General features: G+C 32.2%; 1 protein-coding gene across 1 annotated transcript in view; it reads left to right on the top strand.

The window, feature by feature from the left end:
- The window catches only part of LOC113224949 (vacuolar protein sorting-associated protein 13B-like), a 753,925-nt gene that overhangs the window by 284,023 nt on the left and 452,948 nt on the right, over positions 1-16,954 (top strand). Inside the window, exons 11-12 of the mRNA XM_026454950.2 lie at positions 15-142; positions 10,593-10,827. Coding sequence (XP_026310735.2) covers positions 15-142; positions 10,593-10,827 — 363 coding nt within the window. The remainder of the gene's footprint in view (positions 1-14; positions 143-10,592; positions 10,828-16,954) is intronic.

Below are 16,954 nucleotides of genomic sequence, written 5' to 3'. Positions count from 1 at the left end.
GTTCTCATACTCAGAATCCCGCCCATTGTCAGTTCCTGTTAAAGCCATGTTGAATATATCTGAAAGCTGTAGAAGTCCTGAAGAAAGAATGAAGGAATTTATTGGAATAGTTTGGAATGCAGTGAAGCATCTCACACTCCAGGTAAAATAAAAGTTAGAAATATGGATCTAATTTCTATAATCCTTTTTAATTCCCAGCATTGTTAATATTGGTAAGATTTTTCTCACATGTAACAATTATGTATACCGTCTCATATTCATAATTTAGTTGAAAATAATTGGTGTACTTCACTTATCCTAAAAATAATTTTATGAAACTCATATGATCTTCCTTATAGTTATAAAAATATAAACATTTTGACATGTTCCTTGAATTAAAAAATTTTAGTTCATTCTACTTTTTGTTTAAGCATTATTTTCACAATTTTAAGTGCTTAATAGATCCATTCTTATCTCAGTACTGAGATAAAGTCTGAGTTGTGATTAAATTAACATGAAATGGTTATCTAATTCCTTTTCATACATAATTATAAGTTAAATAAGAAAATTATAATAGCTATTTCCTTATTGTTATTAAATTTTCTTCTCATTGATTTTTACTTTAAAATGCACAATTTTATCTTATTGAATTACTTTCCTTCAAGATCATGTTTAATCTGATAAAGATATACATTTAGATGCTTATTTGATAAGCTAACAGTTATATATTTTAGTTTTTGCATAGGATTTTTTCTCTGTGATACCAGAGGCATCCTTATATAATTTTATATGTAACAGATAGTAATATCAAGAGCTTAAGTCAAAGCCTTTCACTTTGACTTAAGATATAAAAGTTGCAATAGAAAATTGTTCCCACCTTACTATGAGAACAAGGTTATATCATCTATAGAATTACAGCTGTATTAAGCGCATAGAGATCTGAGGTCTTAAATTGACATTACCATAATAGCAGGGTGCTAAAATCCAAAAAAGTGACAAGCAACTCACTTTTTGAAACCCAAGAATCTCAGAAAACTCCACGAAGAATATATAAAAAGGAGAACATAGTTAAGTACCTAGCAGTCAAACTACTGAAAACTCAAGGAGAACATTTTATTTTATTTTATTTAAAGTGGGAAGATCTTTATTTATCAATATTCTTGTTTACCTGAAGACTAGACTGGAAGAGACTGAAATTATAAGTAAGGCAGACCTAGATGTGTATTTCTTAGCAATGTAATGTTGGGGAGTTTCTTCTTGTTTCTGTGTCCACAAGTTGGAGATTATAATGTCTTCTTCATGAAAAGGGTAGAAAATATAGAGTGATAAAGTATATGAAAGCAACTGACAAAATTTATTCATTTATTGATTCATTTTGCAAAAGTTACAATACTGTATTCAGAGAACGTACTGAAGAAAACTAATGCAGTCCTGTCCTCATGAAGATCATAGTTTGGCAAGGAGAGACATTCATTAAATGATTGTACTTAAAATAATTTGACTATATTGATGATGATCCTGCTTCATGAACATATGTGTCAATTAAGCTAACCCTAGAAGAATCAGGAAACATTTGGGTACTCAACAACACCTGTGTTTTCTTTCTCTATTCCGTATTTCTCTCCTGTAGCTGTAGCTTTTCTCTAAAGCAGCCGAAGGCTGCACTGCCCTTCAGCAGGCAGAGAAGAACTGATGGAGATAACACCCCTGGGATTATCTTCACCCACCATGGGAAATGATTCTGTGGCATTCCTTGTCTGTGAATGTGTCCTCAGTAGAATTAAGCTCCAGGTGTCCCAGGTTTGCCAGCACACCCATTTTGGTTACTGTCCTTTTGAGAAAATTTAAGAAGCGGGTAGACAATAAAGGCATGTTATATACAGATTAAAAATATTAAGAATGACTCCTTACATCTTATTAGAAACAATGGAGGCCAGAAGACAATAGAATAACATCTTTTATGTGCTGAGGAAAATCTGCACATAACATAGAATTAACATAGAATTCTCTAGTCAGCAAAGTATTCATCAAAAATGTTGGCCAATAAATACATAAAGACAGAAGAACTTTTCTCCGATAGAAATTAACTGCAAGATATTCTGAAAGAAGTTATTTAGGCTGAAAGGAAATTATGACAGATAGAATCTTGGTTTTTCAGAAAGTAATGAAGTATATCAGAAAGTATAAATATGTTGGAAAACAACTGAATGTTGCAAAAAAAATAAAATTCAAGGAGAAAGCTTTAGTGTGTTTTAGCCTTTTGGCTATTAGCTTCTTTTCTCTTTATTTTCCAGTTAACTTTTTGTTTGTTTGTTTGTTTTTTGTTTTTGGATAGAATCTTATTCTGTCGCCCAAGCTAGAGCGCAGTGGTGTGATCTCAACTCACTGCAACTTTCGCCTCCCAGGTTCAAGCAATTCTTCTGCCTCAGCCTCCCCAGTAACTGGAATTACAGGCACCTGCCACCATGCCCAGCTAATTTTTTATTGTATTTTTAGTAGAGACGCCATGTTGACTGGGCTGGTCTCGAATTCCTGACCTCAGGTAATCTGCCTGCCTTCGTCTCCCAAAATGCTGGGATTACAGGTGTGAGCCCCTGCACTTGGCCCTAGTTAAATTTAACATTAAAAAATATGTGACACTTAACAAAGTAAAGGAACTTTGATTAAGATCAAAATTCAGCAGTTAAATGAAATTTCAGTAATTTATGCAGAAAGTATTTATGAAGTCCCTAATCTGTCCTACACTCCAGCCAGCCCTTAGTCCTGCAGATGTGAGGAAATTGTCTCTGTGAGCAAGTAGAGTGAGTTTGGAAGTGTATTCTTTCCCACGTGAGCCTCTAGATGAAAACACAGATGGTCAACACTTTTGTTGCAGCTTCTTGAGTCAGTAATTCAAGTATTTAGCTAAGCCTTACCCAGATTATTGACCCACAGAAACTGCAACCAATGTCTCTTGTTTTAGGCTGTTACATTTGTGGTGATTTCTTATATAGCATAGAAAATGAATATAGACAGATACAGACACATTATGCATAGCTATAGTGTCTGATTAATCACTATAAGAAATACATACCTGCCATAAAAACTTTTTAGAATTCATCCAAAAACATCTCCAGTGCATAAAAATACTATTTAATATAAGAGCCCATAATCTTGATTTTAGCATTCCTTTACAGCGTTTCTTTTCTGAGCATGCTGCTTATAAGAAAGTTAAGAGAAGAATGGGAGGAAGAAAGTGTGGATTGTCGTTCTTGTGTAATTAACTCTTAGCTTGCAGAATTACGACTTTTTTGGGGACATCAGCTATATTTCACCAATTTCAGCCATCATGAGTCATTTTAATGAATATCCTAATAACTCCTTGCGTTGACTTACCTGTCCTTCTCCCTTCAAGATACCCTTTGTACAGTGGTAACATCCATCTCTTAACTTTTGTTACATGTTGGGCTATATGCTGAGAAAGCAAAAGAGACATAATAGTTGTCATGGTCTAGCTGGGAAAAGGCTAAGTGCCATGGTATGTAGTATCCTGTAGGGAGACCCTTAGAAAACTTAATGATGAAAGAAGAAAAATGGGAATGTCAAGGGGAAAGTTACTTATTGAAAGGATGCCTAGTGCATGTACTTCCTGGTTTGTGATGAATTTGGATGTTATCCTAGGTAAGTATTTATTGCTTTGTGGAAGATCTAGTTGATACCAGTGTGTGGTTTAGAATATGATAGCTACCAATAATATTTAATTGTTTAAAGTTTACTATAGATCTAAATGTTATTTCATGATAATAGAACTAGTTATATTAAAAAATCCTCATTCACTCTTATTATTTTATTAATAATTGAATAATGTGGTATAATTATCTTTTTATTGATATCACTTTGAGTAGTTCTGTAATAGGGAACATGATAGTATTGGGTTACATGATACTTTGACAGCTCTAGGAAAATATTCCAATTTAAGATTCCAAGTAATATCAGAGATCTTTACACTATCTATAAACAACTAGGTACATCAATATTCTACAATGTAGGATATACTGGAGAATGTCCTTCTCTGGGCGGGATTAAATAACAGGAACCAGATTTATTTCACTGCCTGAAATAACCAAAAAATTATTGAAATATATAACACAAAGGTTTCAAACCACTAGGCAATAAGCCAAGTTGGAGAGTGATTCCTGAGAGACTTAAGATAAAATCAGCAGGACTTAGTAATTAATTGATTTGAGGAATAAGGGAACAGAGTCTAAGAGATCTTCTAGATTCTAGTTTTGGTGTTTGGGCGGTAGTGATACTATTAAATGAAGCAGCTTTTCCAGATTAGGGGCACATACGGATTTTGAATTTACACATGTATTTGAAATGTATGTGAGACATCCAGGTATGTATTAGATATATATATCTGGAGTTTAAGAAACAGATTAAGAGAAGAGATATAATTTTAGGAGTTATCTGCAGATGGTTTTCAAACCAGAAGAATGGGTCATTCAAGAAAGCATGTAAAGTTGAAAGACCAATGGGCCAAGGGAATACCATTTAAAAAGTTGTTAGTAGAAGAGAAAATGTCCTTGAAGGAAATTATGTTAGTGATCAGAAATGGAGGAGGAGAAACCAGAGAGTTCATGAAAGCAAAAAATGCATATAATTTTGAGGAGATAGTGGTCAGCAATGTCAAATTCTAGATGTTGACTATATGCTTTACTTGCTTATTTGCAGTATAAAATGGATAAATTAAATAATGGTTAAGGTTAATTCCAACTCTAACATTCTTGTATGATTCTTTTGCTTATTTTATAATGATGCAGCACCTTTTTTAGCTTCATCACCATCAACAAACTTAATCTTACATATCACTTTGAATTAATTGTAAGTTATTATAGTGATTTTCCTCATTTTTCCTTTTTTATCTCTAATTATGGTAAAATACATATAACATAAAATTTACCTTTCTTACTATTTGGAATAAACTATATGGTTTATTTAGTGGTTCCTCAATTTGAGTAGGCTTATTGAGTATCAGTTAACATAATCATTGCAGTACCAAATAATACATCTTTTTATAGGTGATCTTAAATATGACCTAGGTACTTGGCTTGCCTCACCCTAGTTCCGGCGCTGTGTTAAACATACTATATATTTAAACATTTCCAGATGTTAATGTATTGTGAACATTTTTAAAGATAAAATTAGATTCTCATTAAATGATTACAATTTAGACTCTGAAAATCTGAGTTTTATTTTTAAAAGCATTGTACATTTTTTAAGATATCTTATGAGCCAAAATATAAAACAGAAAACCCTACAAGTTGTCATCAGATAAAACAGGACATCATAACTTAAAAGTTTCGAAGGATTATTCTTTTAGTGGAAGTTTAAGCAAATAATTATGTTTGGAACCAGAATTTCTGCAAAGTTGATGTTGGAGCCAAAGTTGGTATTTGCTAAACCCATATTCTTTTTTGCTTAGAATAGAAACATATATGTTACATAAAATCATTAACAATATTTGCTGTAACCTCTTTGATTTTCAGTGTGGAAGAAGGAGTTTCCATACTTAATTATAATGGATACTCCATGTAGTCTTGGACAGTCTTTTTTAAAAAAAATATATATGAACTTTGAGGCCGGGCATGGTGGCTCACATCTGTAATCCCTGCACTTTGAAAGGCCTATGCAGGCAGACGACTTGAAGTTAGGAGTTCAAGACCAGCATGGCTAACATGGTGAAAGCCTGTCTCTACTAAAAAACAAAAATTAGCTGGGCATAGTGGTGCCTACCTGTAGTCCCAGCTACTCTGGAGGCTGAGGCAGGAGAATGGCGTGAACCCAGGAGGTGGAGGTTACAGGGAGTTGAGATTGTGCCACTGCAGTCCAGCCTGGGTGACAGAGTGAGACTCTGTCTCAAAAATAAAAATTAAAAAAATAAAAATATATGAACTTTGGGGGCCTTTTAACAATAGATTAGCATAAGTTCATCTGTTCTTTCCAAGTTTTCTGTACCTGCTCATTAACAAAGATTCTATTAAAGCTATGTTTTTATTCCAGAAGCACATAATTGGCAATAGTATATAGTTGATAAAATAGAAATGTGCTGGCTAGAATTTACTCCTTTCTAGGAAAACATTTCTCTGCTTATTGCCAGACTTAGCTTTTTTTTTTTTTTTTTTTTGTCATTTACATCAAAGTTCATCTTGCTGTCCTTTGACATTTACTAGCATTTTCTTTTCTTCCTTTTTTTTTTTTTGTACTCTCTGAGGTCTTCTGAATGGACTGAAGTCTTCTGAGTTTAATGGCATTTTTAATTTCAGTACCAAACATTCTGGTCTCTTTCTTTTGGTAATAATGCTTTGTTATTCCTTTAGGGATCTACTTCCCACATTCTGTGTTATTTTGATGAGAATGTCAGTCAAGGTATCTCAAGCAGCATAAGGTAGTTAAGCTGGGCCAGTTGAATTCTCTCTTCTAGGAAGTTACATCTAGAGCGTGACTACTAATGAAAAAAATCATACTGCTTGATGTCCTGATATCCAGTAAACTCCTTGGCCTTTATTTTCAGGATTAAATAGGAGTAGACATTTTAGGCCAGAGAGATCAACTATCAATCATGCTAATTATAAAAGTAAAATTTTATATTTAATCCTTACAAATTTTGCACACAGGCCCACATTCTTATTTATAGGCATTGAACAAGTGACAGCCATTGCATGGCAGTTTGTTAGGAGGAAGTCTGGAATTCAAATCTAGGAATTTTTAATGTCTTCCCTTGACAAGGTTTTTATGGAAAAAGTGTGAAGATTTGTAACACTTACTCTGGAAAGGATGACAACCAAGACAATCAACTGCAGGGTTTTTAATCTATGGCCCCAAATTGGGTATATTTAAATTTCTACTACATGTGATGATATCCAAAATATTTTCATGATGCACTGAAAATTTATTAAATAGGAAAACTGTGATTTGGGTTATAGTTTATGTATTTGTTATAGTGCAAATAGAATACTACTTATTTTAGTGGCCTCTGTATACGTAGACAGTTAAACCATAAGCAACAGTATTTGAAAATAAATGCACTGTGAACAGCTTTTGTAAATCTATGGAGGCTAATAATATATGAGATCTCACATATAGGAGAGTCTTGGTGTTGTTTGTTGACTTTATTTCTTTAGCAAATGTTTAAGTAACACTGTATTGAATATATGTATCAATGCTATGAGTTCCCCCATTTACAGATGAGGAAACTGAAGTCACGGAGAGATTAAATAGCGTGTCAAAGATCCCACAGCTGTGTTGAATCATCTTGTTAACAGATCAGTTTTATTAATCACCTTAGAGGTTGCCTCTGGAATGAAATGGTGAACAACATGCATGAAGCAGTTATTTTCATTACCACATCTGATGAAAATAATTGTTTAATTGTTTCTACTTGTTTAACAATTATTTATTGAGTACATAGTACATGCACCACTGTACAATGTACAGAAACTATATAGTGTACAAAATAGGCAAATGTTTGACTTCATTAAGCTTATGTTCTAGTGAGAGTTCTGTAAGGATATTAATACTTGAAAGTGATCTTGTTTAAGCTTTTTTAGAGCTAGGACTATGTCTTTTGTCTCTGTATTCCTGACTTCCAGGTCAGTTCATGATAGATATTAGAGAGTACATGAATAAAGGAGAGAAAAAGTAAATGAAGTGCACCATACAATGTTCCTTTATTTTTGTTTTTTATTTGAAACTGTTTCCTGAGGAGTAACATACATTTATATAGAGAATATTTGGTACTGTAGAAATTATGCAAAATATAATTATCATTACATTTTCAAGTTGTAAATAAAAATAAGTATATTATTTGGGAATAGGAAATAGGAACGTTATTGAATAGGGAAGAAATTGTGGCACAACATTTCAAAGCATTTATCTATAAAGTGCTTTATATGATGGGCAGTAGCTAATTAAGATTTTCAGATTAATGGGTAAATAAAACCTATCTTAGTCTCTTCTTTTTAACTGAATTGGGATCACAGTTTTAGAGCACATAAAAGAGAAAAATCTAAGTTTCTGAAACCTCACATATAGAGGTAAGAACTTACAAAGGTATGTATCTTTCAAACAGCACATAAACTAGAAACATCAGGGAAAAAATGCATTGCAATCATTTCATGTATTAAAATAAGAATAACAAATAATTTTTACTTTATTGGTTTATCTTCAGTATATGATACTTAGATATGTAGCCTTTGACCTAGTAGGAATCAAAATAGAGGTGGTTCCACTTCAAGAATTTGTAATAATCCCTTCACTTTAGCACATGAATGTGTTCAGTATTGGCAAAAGAACACGTTGCTACCAAAACTGAAACAAGATCCTTGAAACAGAAAGGATGTTGCCATGGAAAAATGAAGTAACACTCAGTGCAGCTGTGATGTATTCATGAATAGGATATTTTTTTAAAAGATCATTTGTGTTTGGTGTGGCTCAGAGGGTCCCAACCAGATGGTTTCCATGAACATGATCTGACCCCCAGCTTGAGGACTTCTTACTGGCAGATTACTTCATTTTCTTTCCCTTGGATTGTCAGATCCTTACATTAATTCAGAATTTACTGCTGCAGATTTATATTCAGTAATATAAATCACTCAACCTTTTACATTAAAACCACAATTTTATACATACAGTTTAGCAGTTATTTTAAAAGTGTAAAAAGATTTATATGATAGCTTTAGTATATGTAATAGATATAACATCATAATAATTTTGAGTAATTTTAATTACATTCTTATCATTAAAGGAATTCTCACAACATATATTTTAGAAAGTTTATTTTAGAATTGTATATCTGATGCTACTGTAGTGTTGATTCTGTTTGCATTGCTGACATTGTTTACACTTGATGAAATAATTGATTTTTAAATTAGTGAAATTTTATGTTTTATGATTTTGGAAATTTTGGCATGATTTAAATTTGTTCCTAAGGATATGTGTGCATGTGGATGTGTATGGTAACATACTAAACTAATTACCTCACATTATTGAAAACATTTTTCAATGTAATATCAATACCTACATGAAGTGTTAAATACTGACACTTCGTATTTTGACCTTTTAACCTGAATTAATAAAGGCTATGCTTTTAATGTGCCATTTTAAATTGTGCAACTGAAAATTACTAGTGAATTATGTTAAATATTTTGAAGCATAATTGTAAGTTACCTGAGACAATGTAGACTTTTATTTCGGAATAAATAAACTACATCCTGATCTTAAGTACATATATTAACACATATGTACTTTATCTAATCTGCAGGATAAGATTTTAGAACTAAAATGAGCTCATGCTTCATGAACCAATGCACTTATTTTTGCAAAATTTTGTCTGTACTTTTCGTCACTGAATTCATCAGTTTGTCCACGCCCCCAAATGTGAAGCAAAGACGAACAGGTTTGTTTATTTATAGGTTGGCAAATTATTTATCATATCAAGGAATTCCAAACCTGCTACATAGCATCATGCTCTCACCAGAGTAGTATATTAGGCCCAAGAGAAGAGATATTGCTATTATCTTTTAAAAATGTAGTCTTTTTGCTAATATGGTTTCTTTGAATATCCAAGAATTTATGAATTAAAAAAAATATTTTGTATCACACCTCCAGATAACATCTTTTTGTGTGAAATGTTTTGTAGGAAATCAATCAGTCATAGTTTGTATTTTCTCAATAACTTAAGCATTGTTGGCTGTTGCAGCAATTTGATAATGAGATACACAGTACTACTTTATAAACACCACTATGACAAATAGACTTTAATCTACATTGCTTCTGAATTAAGAAGTCATGATGAATTCAGTTTTGGGATTGGGCTTACTTTGTCTCTTTATCTTAATCTTTAAGGTCCTGGCAACTTAATGTAACTCTACTGGAGATAGAAGAGCGTTAAGATAATACATGAAATTATAATTTAGGTAATTTGAAGAATGAAAAAAACAAGAAATAATGCTCTGATTTTTAAGTCTTCTGATTTCTCCTATTACCGTGTATTTGTTTATGTATAATAAATCTGATATATGTATACTTGAATCATTGTATATAAAAAATGAAAGTATGTGATATAAACATGTTTTTAATGGTTGTCTAGTATTATAAATTGAATGTTTTAAACATTTTTTTTCTTATATTCTAGTCTGTAAAGTAAAAATGGAAGGACTAAATTCACATAAAAATAGCCCTTTTTAAAAAAAGTAACAGCAATAAAATGCTAGGTAGTTCTAGGCCTTATCTGGTGTTAACAAAATTTTCTAATAAACTGCAAAAGAAGGAGGGATTTCTGATCTTCTTTTACCAGCATACTTTGTAACTCAGTCTTGTGTCTTGGAAGACTATGTGGAAGGGCAGATCATCTCTTGTCACTGGGCATTTTGTATCAAGTGTATAACAAGAGTAAACAATACCTTTTCAAGTGTTTTTTATATGCATTAGTGAAAATAAGTCATAAAGCTAAGTCATCAAGTCATAAATATGGAACACTTACTTTTTTGGTTGTTTATTCTGGTGAAGATATTAGGTGTTTGAAGGTATATTTAGTCTGATCCAAATATTTTAATTCTGCTTTTCTTTTCTAGCTTGAAGTACAATCTTGTTGTGTGTTTATTCCAAATGATAGCCTGCCTTCCCCAAGTACAATTATATCTGGTGACATTCCTGGAACAGTGAGAAGTTGGTACCATGGACAAACCAGTATGCCGGGAACACTTGTCCTCTGTTTGCCTCAAATAAAGATTATTAGTGCTGGGCACAAGTATATGGAACCTCTGCAGGAGATTCCATTTGTTATCCCACGACCCATCCTTGAAGAAGGTATATTTAAAAATTTTTTTCCTATGGTTAATATTTTATGTGGACATTTTTAGATTTGTTGGTGTTTTTAAATGTTTCAGTGTATAAGCAAATCAGTCTTCTCATTGAAAGATTTTCCTGACCAAAGTAAATGAACTAAGTGATGCCATTTATTGCCATCCATATCTTTTAATCTTAGTCACATATTCACATATATGTTATCTATAAAATATCATATACAATATAATATAATCACTAAAATTAAACATAGGAAGAATTAACTTGGGAAGAAAGTTGGTTTTGGATATTATCATTAGGCTGAACTAAGAATGATAGGTAGACTGATGTAATAAGCTACTTGATTTATGAATGAATGTATTATATATATAAATAACTGCATGAATATAGTATTTAGCAAGTGTAATGCATTTTTAGATTTCTCATTTGTTTATACCAAGTAATTATGTGATGATTAGAGTCATGATCCTTTCTCCTATATATATATTTGATTTCTCATATTGCTGTGTTTTCAGTTATGAATTCATAACTTTTTGAACTTTGGCATGTTCATTTCAAACAAAATGTGAACCTGGAAAAATTTTGAGTCATAAAGTAAGTAATCTGAATATATGTTATAATAACAAGGCTCAGATTTTTGACAGTGCTAAACAGGTCAACACCTTGTTCATATTATTAGGATGTAAGTGTATGAATCCTGATACCATTGAAATTTCTACATACTGTCACCGAAAAGCAGACATAGCCTGTGTAATTTTTGACCTCTACTTTGATGTTGGTTTCTCTCTCCTTTTCTCTATACTGAAATTTCTGTCAAATTGTACTTTTCTTATATTTATTAAAAGAAAGCATGATTTCAGTAAGAGACATTTTTGGTCCTTAATAATATGAATGCTGTTATCATACAATCATAGAATTTTAAGGTGAAAGGGAATATTTTTAGAGTGTATGATCTTTTGTGACTGGTTTCTTACATTTACCGTAATGTTTTTAAGATTGATTCATGTTGTAGCAGTCTTTATTGTTTTTATGGCTGAATAGTATTCCATCTTATGGATATACCAAATTTTCTTGATTCATTCATCAGTCGATGGACAGTTGAGTTTGTTTCACTTTTTTTTTTTTTTTTTTTTTTTTTGAGATGGAGTCTCGCTCTGTCGCCCAGGCTGGAGTGCAGTGTCACAATTCTGGCTCACTGCAGCCTCTGCCTCCCAGGTTCAAACGATTCTCTTGCCTCAGCCTCCCATGCAGCTGGGAATACAGGCACTTGCCGCCATACCCAGCTAATTTTTGTATTTTCAGTAGAGTCAGATTTCACCATATTGGCCAGGCTGGTCTCAAATTCCTGACCTCGTGATCCACCCACCTTGGCCTCCCAAAGTATTGGGATTACAGGCGTGAGCCACTGCACCTGGCCAAATTAAAGTGTTTTTAAGGACTCTGTTGGCCAGGCAGAGAGTAAATAGATTGATTTACTACATCATTTAATATACTAAATACTCATCTTAATATTTATAAAACTAAAGCTTACTTTATGAAAATGGTGTTTATTTTTACTATAAAAATGGTAAAAGTGGTGTGAAGTGGAATCTCACTGTGGTTTTGGTTTGCATTTCCCTAATGACTAATAATATTGAACTTATTTTCATGTGCTTGTTGGCCATTTGTATATCTTCTTTAATATTTTATTTCTTTTTATTTATTTATTTTTTTAGATCGGGTTTTCTTCTTGCCCGGGCTGAAGTGCAGTGGTGCAATCATGGCTCACTGCCCCCTTGACCTCCTGAGCTCAGTTGATCCTCCCACCTCCTGAGTAGCTGGGACTGCAAGCACACACCACCACGACCATCTAATTTTTAAATTTTTTTGTAGAGGTGGGGTTTCACCATGTTTTGCAGGTTGGTCTCGAACTCCTGGGCTCAAGTGATCCACCTGCCTCAGCCTCTAAAAGCACTGGGATTATAGGCATGAGTCACCCTGCCCCGCCTAATATTTTCTTCTATTCAAATCTTTTGCCCACTTTTTAGTTGAGTTACTTGCCATCTTATAGTTGAGTTGTAGGAGTTCTTTATTATATTCTAGATACTAGATCCTTATAAAGTACATGATTTGCAAGTATTTTCTCCTGTTCTATACATTGTCTTTTCACTTCCTTGATGGTTTTCTTTGTCATATAAACATTTGTAATATAAAATTGTTATAATATGAATAGTTATATTATAAATTTATATAATATAAATTGATATTATAAATTTTATAGTATAAACATTTGGCAAGACTTCATCTCTACAAAAAATTTAAAAATTACCCAGATGTGGTGGCTTGCGCCTATAGTCCTAGCCACATGGGAGGTTGAGGTGGGAGGATTGCTGGAGTCCAGGAGTTCCAGGATGCAGCAAGCTATGATTGCACCACTGCACTCCAGCCTGGGCAATAGAGCAAGACCCCGTCTCTGTAAATTAGTTAACTAAATATATATAATACATGATATAAAATATGTAATACATACTGTTTTATTATAATTATAAATTATATAAATATGTAATTTTATTTTACATAATTACATAAAGTATATAATATATAATGCAGAATTATGTAAAGAATATATATTATGTAATATATAATATATAAATATAAACATAATGTAAAAAGTTTTCCTGTGCTATATTGGAAATTATTTTCTCACTATTTTTTAATATTAGAAATTAACACCATTTCCACAAAGTATGATTTAGTTTTAGAAATATTAAGATGCAGATTTAATTTATTAAATGATGTAGTAAATCAGTCTATTTACTCTTCACCTGAACAACACAGTTCTTAAAACACTTTAATCCTTCTGTCCAGATTGAGGTTATTGTCATATATTTTCTTTTATTTTTAAAACTTGATATCATTATTTTGTAATATAATTGCTTATATTTGGCATATATAGAACTAAGGCAGAGGTTGGAAAACTTTCTCAATAAAGTGCCAGATAGTAAATATTTTGTTTCGTCAGCTATATGGTTTCTGTTTTAACTACCCGACCATGCTTTATAGTTCAGAGGCAGCCATAGACAATATGTCAATACACTGGTATGACTGTGTTCCAATAAAACTTTATTTACAGAATCTGGTGGTTGGCTGCATTTGGTCATGAGACACATTTGCCTACCTATATGCTAGTGCTTTAGTCGTCATTCCTTTTCACAGCTTATCCCTTCCTTCTTTCTCAGTTCATTTACTTCTGCCTAAAGTACATCCTTTAGAAGCTGTTTTTGTGATGATCTGATGTTAGCAAACTCTCAATTTTGTTTCTTTGCCTTTTTTTTTTTTTGAAAGATATTTTCTGGGTATATAAATCCTTGTTTATAGTTATTTTCTCCCAGCTCATTAAAGATACTGTTGTGCTGACTGTTGCTCTTCATTGGACTTTTAGGAGATACAATGTCATTTCATGTTTCCTTGGAGGTCCTTTGTCCTTTTCCTCTGGGTTCTTTAAGGATCTCTCAGTCTTTGTGTTTTAAAGTTTTAATATTGGAGAATATGAGTTCTGTAAGTTTTCTGGCATGATTTATTCAGATATTGCCTCTACTTCTTTCTTTCCATACATATGTTGGACTTTTTTGGTTTTTTACTGTATTTTCCATGTTGCTTCTTCACTCTTTGATATTTTTTCTCTTTGACTTGCTGACCTGCATTCCAGTTAATCTCTTTAATCTAGTTCGCTAATTTTCTTTTCAATTGTGTCTAATATTTTGTTAAAGTTGTTCTTTGAATTTTTCAATGTCAACTGTATGAAAGTCTAACATACAGAAAATGGTACAACACTAACTTTACAACTGCCTACATTTTTGTCAGATAAACCCATACATGTTACTAGCACCTAAATAGAGATCAAGAATATTCTCAGTACTCAGAAGATCTCTTGGAAGCAAATTGTGTTTGACATCTAAAACCATAAATTGGTTTTCCTGTTTTTGAACTTCTTAGCACTTATTGAATAGCACTTTTATTGAATTTAAAGTTTTACATGGGATATTCTTTTTATCTTGATTCTATTTAAAACTCTTTATTTTAATTAATATTTTTAAGGCTTCCTTTTCTTTCTTTCTACATGAAACATTTAATGTATATGATTGCCTAATTCCTGCTGACTCTTGCCTACTATACCTAATATTCCTTGTTTATTATTTTCTTTTCTGTGCTCCTTATTTTCCTTAGAAATTTCTCTGTAGAAATGTTTTGAAGACTGGTCTGAAAGATTCCTCCTATGCAGGCTTGAATTTACTTCCAACATGTTGGTGGCACTACGAGTTCAGAACAATTTGAAACTAAATTCTTGATAAAAGGTTATTATGCCACTTAGGTAATAAAAATTTAAGCTACAACCTCTTATGAGGGCTGGTTTGTGATTGTGAGTTTTTCCCCCCTCTATTCAAGGTTTCATTTTCTGGCAGTTTGTGAGAGGATCATATAAAGAAGGGAAGAGCAGACAACTTTATTTCTAGTTTACCTGTACATGAATATTCTAGCCAGTTGCATGCCAGCTTTATCTTCTATTATTTTCTGCAAATGTGAGTTAGCTTCAGGCTTTATCTTCAATCAGACTTAACTTGTCTTCAGTTCAGTGGTAAACACGGATGCTCAGTTTTAACCAACGTCGAAGTAAGTGCCTGGGGGCATTTACTTTTCATACCTCTGTGTTTCTGGCTTCCCTCAGCCCCTGACTTTAATAATCTTTACTCTTTTTGGAAATTCATTAATAAGTTTAAGAAGATATCATTTGGTGTGTATGTGCATGCATGTGTATATGTGTATAACATTATATAAATTTTATTCATGGTATGTGTCACATATAAATATTATTTAAATACAGTATAGTCATCATTTTAATTTTTTTGGAGAGGGATCATTCAACATATTTATCATGTTGCTGTAAATAGAATCCCTCAGTTATGTTTTCTAAAGATGATGTGACACTACTATACTGTCTTTTCAAATGATTTTATAAAAGGGCTGATATGTAGTGCCCATCATTCTTTATACCTTCAATACTCATTTAAAATCTCTCTTATTTCTATGAAACTCCTGCCAACATCTACTGCTTGTCTTTTTCATATGAAAAATTATTTTATTTTTATCTCGTTCTTCAAATACATCAAGAATGACTTAGGAACTACAGAAGTCTCCATCTTTAAAGCATAAGATGCTATTATACTCTCAGGTGTTTTCTTTTCTTTTTTTTTTTTTTTTCTTTTTGTTTCTGTTTTCTTGCAAGAACTGAGATGGCAAGTTAGTTTATTTTGAACTTAAAGCAAAAAATCACATACCAGATGGAGAGGGCTTGAATCAAATTGAAATTTCCAGCCTATTTTTCATACTCCCTAAGAGAATAGAGAGTGACTGCATAATCAACATTGAAACATAAAGTAGAAACAACTTTTTAACCATATGGTTATTTTCATTGGTCAGACCTACTCTGAGAAAAAGAGATTATTTCAAGATATTTTAATTCTCTTTTGGTCTTAAAAAACTATAGAAATGAACTTCTTATGAATAACCATAAATTTGTCCCTTTTTCTATTTTTAAAATGGTGTTTATAAAAATATTTGGATATAAGCCTTTGATGCATATGTCTTAAGAGTAATTTATTCTTTGTCTTTACACATGTACCCAGATAGAAAACTTATTTGGAGGTTTATTTACTCATTTCCAGTTTTCAAACAGCCCTTCTGGTTTCGGTGTCATGCTTGTATTCTCTTTTTCAGTCTTTCTTGAGTATTGGGACTGATGGCATGAATTAGACTGCTCTTTTATAGCTTCCTCCTCTGGTCCTCAGTCATTTGCTATTTACACACATTCCATCTTTTAAAAAATTGTGATATATTTCACCTACTGTCATTTCCTCTCTTGTTCTTATTAATCCTTTTTGATTTATAATACTTTTTCCTTTTCATTGTCATTTTGTTGGTTTCAAAATGTAGATAACTTTCAATCAGTTATGTTCAAGTAGATAAGGGATATCTAAATCCATGCCACCTCCTATTACACGCCTTTCCATTCTACTTCTCTGATACTATTGTTTTATATTTAGCTCATTTTTGTTCAGTAAATGTTTCTTGGTAAGTATAGAGGATGGATTGG

This window comes from Piliocolobus tephrosceles, chromosome 7 (assembly GCF_002776525.5).
Source record: "Piliocolobus tephrosceles isolate RC106 chromosome 7, ASM277652v3, whole genome shotgun sequence".
NCBI classification, from domain to species: domain Eukaryota; kingdom Metazoa; phylum Chordata; class Mammalia; order Primates; family Cercopithecidae; genus Piliocolobus; species Piliocolobus tephrosceles.
Note: the sequence above shows the minus strand (reverse complement) of the source record. Positions and strands in the feature narration are given on the sequence as shown.